Source organism: Prosopis cineraria, unplaced genomic scaffold (genome assembly GCF_029017545.1).
Source record: "Prosopis cineraria cultivar Desert tree isolate PC_DT_omini unplaced genomic scaffold, ASM2901754v1 PC10, whole genome shotgun sequence".
Classification (NCBI taxonomy): domain Eukaryota; kingdom Viridiplantae; phylum Streptophyta; class Magnoliopsida; order Fabales; family Fabaceae; genus Prosopis; species Prosopis cineraria.
The window spans coordinates 25,198,962-25,209,940 of NW_026555341.1; the positions used below are offsets into that span (position 1 = coordinate 25,198,962).

Sequence of the window (10,979 nt, forward strand, 5' to 3'; positions counted from 1 at the left end):
TATCTCTAATACGGATATATGCTTTACTTCAAAGAATTTCACACTACTACTGTGTACTGCCATGAACTCTTTCTAATAAATTCTAGCTACACTAACAACCCTAATTATACATTCTCCATGAAAAGGAGTGATTTTTAAGATCCTTTTTTTCCCCCTTTGTGAGGTGTAACACTAGTAAAAGTTATAGGGTAGCCAGTCATGTTTTGGAGTCATCTTCTATTGCCACAGCATTTTGCACCTTTTCCATCCTGAAGTTTCTGCCACAAACACAGCATCCCTCTTGGACCCTGGTAATGAGCCACCACGTAATCATCCTGGCAACCCTCGTTATACACTCTCGCTTCGTGCTCGTACCAAACCTCCAGACCCTCCTTCTTCATGTCTGCAATCCAGATTCCCATCGCCACGTCTTCTAACTTGAACATCTGCCAGATAGTGTTGAAGATTGTTTCAATTTAACTTTCTTGCTTTGTAGATAGTTTTTAGAGAATAAGTAACCAATGTTGTAACTTTATATACTGCTCCGGTCTCTATTATAGAGTGTCTTTTAGAAGAATTCTTTTGTCCTTGATATAAGACGCTTGATAAGGTATTCATTACATTTTTTTTTAATATTACCCTTATTTAAACTCATTAACTATGAGAAAAAAAAAATTAAATGCAAATATGAAAATTTTTCATTTGAATAGAAGTAAGATTGGAAGTTTATTAAATTTTTTGACAACATTAATAACTTAACCACCTCTCCTTAATTATGGTAAAGTAATTAGAGTTAAAGATGTCATATAATAAGAACTAGACGGAGTACCTTTAAATGACTCTCTCTGCATCTCTCATACACTTTCCTAGCTATATCATGTGAGACTAGGTAGCCAGGACCATGTGCCCAAGGGGGATAAGTTGAATCAGGCCATTCCTGCAACATAGCCAGCAACTAAAAAGTTAATGTGAAGCCTGTCAAAGGTTAACAACACAAGTAACTTGATATTTCCTTCTTATAGGAAAATAGAAGATGGATCTACCTCAGGGCTGATGTACCACTTGCTATCAGTGCTACGGTGAGGTCGGGAATCTGAATTTATGAGTCCGTAAAGCAACCCACGAGTCCTGTTGACCCTTTTCAAAGAAGCAAGTACTTCATCGACACGAACAAAAGCATCGTCATCTGTCTTCATGACATATTTTGCTGATACAACCTCTGTCTGCTGAAAAGATTCAAGTCAATAATAAGAGAAAGGAAGGACTCTCCAACAAGGTAAAGAGGACAACAAAAGAAATTACCCCAAATATGCAGATTGCCAAAGTTTTCCAAGTGATAAGGCTGTAATAATCGACAAATGGCATCAACTGGATGTCTCCGTAGGTCTCTGCTTCTTTCCACAGTTCTTCATTAACTATTTGGTTTTTATGCTGCATCACCTCATACAGAATACGTAATTCAGAAAGCTGCTTAATTAAGAGCAGAAGCTGACAAGTAACACCTTTAAAAGACAGAATATTTGCCAAGGAACAAAACAAAGTGAGTATTATTTTATAAGTTGATGGCACAAAAATCTTGAAACCAATCACTCCAACAACTTTTGACGATCAATTTATGACAAGTATGCAAGAAATCTCAAGTTTATGGGGTGATTTAATGAAATTATATTCCCCTCTTTAACAAATTCTTAGAATTATGCAAGCAGACCACAAATAGCACATACCAAACCGACAAAGAATCGCACAGCAGCTGTATTGGATTGAACTGCATAGTATTGCAGCCAGGTTCTTCTAACAGCCATCCTACGCTTAAAATTGTCAGCTGTAGAGAAAACACCAATTAAGAGATCTAATGGAGTCCGCACAGATAGAGTTATTGATTTCAATGATTCCAGATCAATAATATGTTCTGTGTCTTCTGAAGTGGGCAAACCACTGGCAAGAACAGAAATCAAGTTGATGTCCCCAGAAATTCTCATTTCACTGACAAGTCATGGCTCCAAAGTCTGAATAGTAAGCACACAAGTAAGCAAAAGATACAAGGAAATGATGCCGGACCAAAAATTAATAATTGAAGCAAGAGAGAAAATAAGTACTTCGCGGAAAGCAAATGATGATATGTGCTTTCCATCAACAGCCATCTGGATTCCCTCTGATCCAACCCGTAGAGTTGCAACAAATAGTATTCCTTGCTTAAAAGGAAAGTATTTTTTATTTTTAGAATGTCCTGATGCTGAAAGTTTCCCTGAAGTGTGTGAATTCAGGCCAGAAATTGAAAGTTGGCTAATGTTCTTCCCTACAATCTTATTACATTGCCAAAGCTCATCAACTGGAAAAAGAAACAGCAATGTCAAAGAAAATGAAACTTAGTCATACAGTAGAACTGTATGGTAGATTATACACACAATGGATCATTATCAACCATGCAGACTAAGCTTTAACACCAAACTTTGGTTTTTCAATTCTGTCGCTAAGGTGATAGACCATTTTTTTTTTTTAAAATAAATTGTCTCTGAGATCATTACTAATGAGACATTACTGATAGTAGCCAAAGAAAAAAGCTGTGTCTTTGTGCCAGATTTCCATTTCACTATCTGTAATATAGGAAAGTCTGAATCGCATGTGGCAGTCAAATTATGATAATTTGATTTCAAAGTCATGGAAGCAACATCTTATCTTCATGGCGGATATCATTTTGAAAATAATTTTTGATAGGCATAAACATAAATATGAATCTGTTCTTTCCATTGCAAAGAACATGAGTTCAGTACAGATGTTGCATCAGATACATAACAATAGTACCTTTACCTTTCTTGATTTTGCCAGGAGCAGGGGTTGGACATCGCTCCTCTTCACCCCAATCATGAGCTACAGTCCAGGTGTTTTGGACAATTACAGGATCTTCAGTGATTTTATCACCATGAAGCCTCACATTATAGTGCAAAATAATTGGGGGGTCAGGCTCCCCAGGAAGAGGTTCTCCTGTCAAGTCAATTCGAAAATTACCAAGAAGACCATAGGGGATGCCAATGACAGTCACAGAAGAACCTTGTGTCAGGCCACAAGGAAATCGCAATCTGAAACTACTATTATCAAGTCCTGTTGAATTCATGTTATCAAGAAAATGGCGACATTGCTTCTCTTTCATTCTCCAATCTAAACTGTCACTTGCATAACCTTCTCTTCGCTCTTCAACTGAGTGCATGAGATTATTCCATGCTCCTGCAGCTTCCTTGATAGCTTCCACTGCATTAGGTAAACCCTGGGCATGACCAGTCAAGTGTTTCAATTGGTTCCATGTCTGCAGAGTTTGTTGCTCTTCTTTGGAGAAGTTGCCTTGATCAAAGAGGGTTGACACGACAAGATCAGCAGAAATCACTTGAGAATAACTCACCGGATTTTGAATGGCAGGTGGAACCCCAGGATTTATCCATTTAAGAGGATTAGTGCCATTAGAGATGTTAGATATAGTTAGATAGCCTTCGCCAATAGGGTTTTTCATGACCCCATATCTCAGTATCAGAAGCATAAACAATGTAAACAAGGAAGCCATCAGAACCCCACCATACCATTTATTCATCTTGATGATCATAGGAATGAGCAATCACTCAGGACCTAGAAGTCACAGGACTTGAGAAAAAGGACACCAAAACTGTCATGTGAATAATTTTCAGGTTCTTTTGGAGTCATCAATATAACCAAAATTGGTGTTATATGAAACAAACAGTAAAAGTGATTTGATATAGACTGTAAGAAACATCTGTGCAAAGGATTTCACCCTAAAATTCACCCTTATAGTTCTGGAAACAGAGACATCCACCATGTCACTTGCAGAGAGATGCAGTCAAATGCTGGTCCTGTGTTCACATCAAGAAAGCGATTAAAACTAACTGAAATACTGTATGAAGTACTCAATGTGCATAACACAACTCAAATACAATACCTTGTCAAGTTCATCAACAGCGACCAAAATACGAATTTCATAATATCCCAAAAGCATGTAAATTTTGATGCAACCTTAATATGGTCAAGGACCAAAGCTCCCCTCTTCTATGCCACAAAAAAACTTTAGATTTATGGTCGCTTCGACAGTGTATTTGCTAGAATGCCTTATTTTATTTTATTTTTAAGAAAAAAGAGGGGCAATTAGGTGAAGACCACTTTATCCCCTTCTCCTACGAAACCCCCACATCAATAGGCGTTTACCAGTCAACGCCCCCAAAGTTGGTCAACCCAGAAACTTATTTTCTTTATCCCCTTCAACAGCTTACCGAGTTCTCATCTAGAATGCTGTGAGAAATATAATACTTATCATGAACTGACGCCATTTGAATTGACATAAATAACTTCAGTTAAAGTTGGCAAAAATAAGTCAAAATCCCAATATCGAAGAAATCAGGACCACATTAATGGCGGTCCGAAGATGAATCCGTAAACACTAGAACCACATAACTAATTATTTGCCAATTAAACTGGTTACCAACGTCACAATAGTCCCCCCCCCCCCCTTTCTTTTTCTTTTTCTTTTTCCGCCTGACCGTAACTCCGAAGGTATACTTCTTCCTCAAACTTTTCATCTTTTTTCCTGAATAGAATACAAGACTCAGTTGAAACCATAACTTCAGTAATAACACTATAACGTACTAAATTACATAACTGAACTAAATTTAAGGTCGAGCAACCAACTTCCCTTCTTAATTACATAATAACCAATTAAATATTTTTGAAAAAAAAATGTTTTGATACTAGGAAATCAAGCAGAATTCTACAGTCAATTAAAGCAAAGAAGTCCATCATCACATACACAGATCATACGCGTTACACCGTAAACACGGCCGAAAGAAGAAACTTTAATCCCTTTCCTTTTAAAAAAGAAAAAGAAGAAGCTAAAAAAACAACAGAGGAATTCAAAGCTTGAAGCATCCAGATTAATGTTAAAGTAGAACAACAAGAGAGAGAGAGAGAGAGATGACAGGTGCTTAGAGCAAGGGGAAAAAAAAGATGGAGTAAGTATCAAATTACCTGGACAAGTTTTCTCTGGAAAAAGCTGGAAAAGCGAAAGAATGAAGTGAAGAAACCAGACGAGAAGGAAGAAAGCCTTTGTTCTTCTTCTTGCTGGTGTTATAGTCCTCTTCAGGAAGCAGACTTGGTCTCCTGTACTGTAAGGGGTTAGAGGAATGAAAATGAAGAATCTTCAACGAAAAAAAGAAACAAAGGAATTTCTGTTCATAGTCTTGGCATTGCTTAATTAATACTAATGTTAAGATTTGAAAATTTGACCATACTTTGTGGAGGACGACGAAGGGTGGATTTTGAAGGATGATGGAAGTGGCCGGCTGAAGAAAGTGCCGGGGAGCCTTTGGGATTTTATTATCTTAGTAATAAAATTAAAATCAGTATGGGAGAATCAAGCGAGGCGGGATAAAATTTTGTGAGATGGCCCTAAATTGTCGTACTTTGAATCTTTATAATTCTAAACTTCGGCTCGTAAGATTCAAATGAAATTATATTTCGAGGTAAGAAAATAAAATATTTTCCTGATTTCAAAAGGCAAGCACATCACAGTGATAAGCAGGGGTCATCAATATTTTGGCTTATCTTAACCGTTTATTTAATGGAAAATATACCTACAAATACTTATAACTTTTCTCAACTTTAAATGAAATTTATTTTATTTCATTAAGTCATTATAATTTCATCAATTAAATTTTCTAACTCCTAAAATTAAAATCTTTAATTTTTTAAAAAACAAAATTAAAATTTTTTATATTTTTATTAAATGATTATATAACTTTAAAATTAATTGCATAAGTTTTATAATTTAAAATTTATATAATTAGGTTGTCTTTTAAATATTTTTTATACTTATAGAATTTTTATAAAAAAATTAATAAAAATATAAACAGTGTATAAAATCATTTTTTATTTTGACTAATAGTATTAAATTAATTTTTTCTTAAACTCCAAAAGTAGTTTTTTTTGGAAAATGTAATAATTTATTATTATTTTTAACATTCAAGAATTAACATATTTAATAGATCAAATTATAAGGGCTTGATTAAAATAGAATAAACTATAAAAATCTAATTCAAAATAAAAAAAAATTTAAGGACTTGTGGATTAATTTTTTTATTTAATCATAAAATGATCTCAGTCATTTATTCTAAATTTATTTTTTAGGTATTTTAATATTTTATTATTAAAATAAAAAAATTTTAAAAATTTTTAAAAATTTAATATTAAATCTGGATTATCTTCAATGCTTATGAATGAATAAGCATCATAATACTCATAACCCCTGATGAGATCTGGATCATCTAGACTTAAAATTTTTTTATTTTTATTTTATTTTATATTTATCAAAATAAAAATTTTAAAATTTTATTAAAATTAATTTTTCTAGATGTACTCTAGATAATGCAGATATAATATGGGCAATCCAATTTTATATTAAAAATTTAACAAATTGACTTTATATATGTACTATGTACATTATAGATTTAATATTATTTTTGTATAATTTTTATAATTTTTATTTTAATAATACAATATTAAGAAAACCTAAAATGTAAATTTAAAATGAACAGTAGATATCACTTTCAGATGAAATAAATGGCTTAGATGAGCCAAAATGCTTATGAGCACGCAATGTGGATCCATCATAAGAAAGGCTTCAACAAAATTGTGTCAACCTCAATATTTGAATTTTATGATTTAAAAATTTTAAGATTGTGTTTTAGATTTTCAAATTGTAATTGTAATTTCAGAAAGTATTAATTGTTTAGAATGTTGGAAGTCCCCCCAAGACAATTTCTGTCGTAAAAACATGATTATTGTCTTATTAATGTAGGATGTGTATATATAAATTTATAGATGATTTAATATTTAGGATAAAAGGTCACTTTTAATCTCAAATTTTTCCCGAAGAGCATTGGATACTCTGTATTAATAAGTGAAATAATTTTTCTCATGAATCATATTTTTAAGAGCAAAAAACCCCCTCTTAGTTACTCATTAACTTTGCCATTTTTTAATTTGCTGACATGATGTACAATAACTGATAGGATTCTAATTATGTATTACGGTGTTAAATTTTCCTTCAACTCTCTTTCCAAGAGTGCTAGTACCTTGAAGTCTTGTGAAAATAAATTTTAATAAGTATGTTGAACCTTAATTTTGATACAAGAAAAAGAGCACTTTAAAGATTTGAAGCATGGAGAAATTGCAAAGTTACACAGTGAAAACAAGGCAAAATGGATCATTTTAGGCCCTCTGTGTAACATGCCATGGCCTGATGTCAACATATCCTTGTGTGTGGCACATAAATGCATATTCTGCCTTTCTATGCAACATATTGTGATGCACATGCAGCTACATGACAACACATTGCTGTCATGATGACTTTCCTGGCCAACATTTTGGCGTGTGCCATTTTCGCATTCAATGTCTGATCAAAGTGATTCAAGCATCCACATGAAATTTATTTGATAATCTAACCAATGGCACAAGTTTCATATCGATCCAATGGTCTATTTAAAAGTTGGACACCCAGATGCATAAATTCAGTTTTAAACACCATTTTTGAACATCCAATTGCAAAAAAAAAAAAAACTAGAAACTTGTGCTATTAGCCTAATCTGGTGCTTGAACCAGGTTCAACAGACTTAAGTATACTTGGTTGAACAATTAAGAAACCAATAACACATCGAAACCAAGATTTAGCCACTCTATGCCCTAATTTCACACAAATAGTTCCCTTACATGAAATTTTTGAAATCTCATCCCTAAGCCAAATCTACACTATCTAACATACAATCATCATTATTATACATAAACACCAATGGCTTACACTTGTATCTGTATTTTATGGCAAGTGTCATATCAAAATTCACTTTGGGCTAAAATATCCTAAATCTACACAATATACAAATGCAATACTATTATTCATGCATTCATATTACACTTCACATGACATACAAAAATCACCACATCTTGCCCTTATAATAAAATTTTAGCCTTTACTGCAAGTGATGTAGCAAACATACTCTCTAGGCTAACTTTACCATATATTCCCACTTTACAAATTTACTCTTTTAACACTTATAAATTTCAAAGTTGAAGATCTAGGATGTTACACACAACTCAAAAACATGAATTCATAGTTGGCAACCTTAACTTTATATATATTTAAATACATAAGCTCTAATGATAAAGGACATTACATGAAACCCTATGTAAGCATAAACCACCTATAGTTGAAGGAAATGACTCCATCTTATGATTTTGTTAAGGGGATTGATTAGGACCTAGTTAGCCTTGTGTGGACTTTTTTTTTGGAAATGGAAGATTCCAAAGACAAACTTCCCTTGAGAGACTACCCTCAAACTCCTTTAGAGTCAGGGGAGGCTTAATTAAGAATAGTATGTGCCCTTATGAGTGTCAAAGTGAGGAAGAGATTATACACATTTTGCGTGATTGTGAGGTATCAAAAGATGTTTGGAAAAGTATTATTTCTACTAACATAAAACATATGTTTTTGGGGAAATTTGCAAATTTAGCTTTGGTGGAACTCCCATTATAATCCTAAAGGGAGGCTTTTTAGACAATGGCCTTAGGTTAGAGTCTTTGCCTTCACTTGCTTGGTGTTATGGACTTCTAGATGTAAGCAAATATTTGAGTCTCACAAAGCTTTAATAAAGGAGATGGTTTAGCACTATATAGCCTTGCTGCTAGAAGAGACGAACAATGGGAAATTCAATAATAAAATCTTTCCTCTTGACAGTGATTCATAGTATGCATGGACTCCCCCATCATTAGATTTTATGCGGGTGGATGTGGTTGCTTCTATCAGATATGGCATGTAGGTGACTTATAGTAGGCATATCAAAGACTGCAATGGTAGATGGACATTGAGATTTCATAAAAATCTCCCAACAAGAAAAGTAGTGGAAGAAGAGATAATTCAAAGTTATCTATTAATAAGAATAACTATAAAAAAGTAACTAAAACCTTGTTTCTCGATTTCAAAGTATATAAATATATATATATATATATATATATCTATTCTCCAACTAAATCATTTTTCTCACATGTATAATCATCCTAATCCATTCATCCTTCGTACGTCCCCAACTGAATTTGTAGCCAACCTTGACCATTCCCAAGAGACTTAGTGTGTGTTTAGTTTTAATTTGTCAAAAATCCATTTGTTGAAAGTTTATTTGATAAAAGTCAGTTTAGTGATGGTCAATTGTTGTAATAAAATTTGTGTTTGGATATATTTTTTTAAAAGTCAGTTTAATAAATTAAAAATTGTTTGAATTATAATAGTAAAATATGCTTTTGAATATAAATTACTAAAAAGGACATTGATTTATAATGATTTGTAATTTTTATTATACAAATGTAATATATTTGAAATATTTAAAAAATGTGATAAAGATTTTAAATAACATAAAATTTGATCTATAATGCTAAAATCTTGATCTCTAATTATTTGTAATTTTGTAATTTGTAATTTTAAAAATGTGATAAATATTTGTAATTTTTATTACACATTAATGCTAAAAATTAACATGACAAATTATTCAATTTATAATATTAAAAAATGAATATCTAATTATTATTATTTAAATGATACTTACATTTTTAATGGATTAACTATTTTTTAAATAAAAAAATTAGAGATTAAATTTGAGGTAGTATGATCAAATAACATTTCACTTTTCAAAAGCTACTGGATGGAGCTTTGGATTTTTCACATTTGAGCCCATTTCAGAAGTCCTTTTTCAAAGTCCTTTTGCACCCAATCCCAAACAGCTTTTCACATCTCAAAAGTAGGAAAGTACTTTTAGGATGTGAAAAGTTGAATTGCCAAATGGTGCCTTAATCCTTACCCAACTATAGATGAACTATCATGCCAAGGTGTTCCATCCTACTTCGCGACTACAAATTCCCCCAATTACTAGTAACTGGTGTGCTGTTGACTCCTAATCGTACCCTAATAGGCACTAGGGAGTAACTAGACTGCTTATATTTTTCATGGTGCAGTACCCTAATATTGATGCACCGTGAGTCCCTTAGTGTCAACTAATCCATATGGATCTTCATTACAAGGTGAACTCCTACCCTCTCTAATGCAAGTGATGCAAATAAATGCATGTTATTTTCTACACACACACACAGAGATACATTTATAATTTACTTTTTAAATCCATTTTCATAACTAATTTACTTGTAAATAAATTCCTTTTCAATGCAAAATCATTCAAGTTTTCAAGTCATGATAGTGTTTAGAACCACACATATCATATACAAATATACTTATAAACAGTTAAACTAACTAACAGATAAAATGAATTATTCGATTACCTTGACCTTTATGTTTTCTAGAAAGGTTACCTATCACACTTTTTACATTGTTAACTTTATCTTACTCAAGTCACACATATATGCCATGTTATTCTACATGATTTAGCACTATACATCAATTACTAAATTGACCATAAGTACTACTTATCACAATTAATTACAATGAACTACCTAATCCCCTTTACTTAAAAATATTTAGTCTTAAAAATCCCTTTTAAGCCTTCTATCACTTTAACTTCTCTACAACTATGCATATATTATCACTCTTTTAAACTTCATAACTTAGGTTAAATTGTGCTTATAGCTTTAAAGCTTAACTGTTAAACCCCAAACTAGTTACAAAATCTTAATTTGATGCCCAAAAACATTTTTAATAATAAAGGGTAAGAAAACAATCCCTTAAGACTCCTTAATTCAATTTCTCTATACCCTAAACTAAGAGAAATTAATGTAAAATAGGAGCATAGGGTGGTGTAAAACTTACCTGGCAAGCCAGTAATTTGAGATGACAATCCTTAGCAGAGCCTTGCTCCTTCTCCTCTCTTATATTGTCCTTTTCTCCTCTTCTTCTTGTCAGTTGATTCATGTAACACTTATTCAGACTCTATGCCGTGCACTGTGGTGCATGG

General features: G+C 32.6%; 1 protein-coding gene across 1 annotated transcript; it reads right to left on the bottom strand.

The window, feature by feature from the left end:
* LOC129321368 (beta-1,3-galactosyltransferase GALT1-like) lies at positions 1-10,979 on the bottom strand. The gene is given in 9 exon segments (XM_054967103.1): positions 1-425; positions 809-916; positions 1,023-1,202; positions 1,282-1,410; positions 1,704-1,985; positions 2,076-2,308; positions 2,788-3,836; positions 5,002-5,133; positions 10,835-10,979. Coding segments are annotated over 7 exon segments (1,932 nt in total). The 5' UTR covers positions 3,572-3,836; positions 5,002-5,133; positions 10,835-10,979; the 3' UTR covers positions 1-209.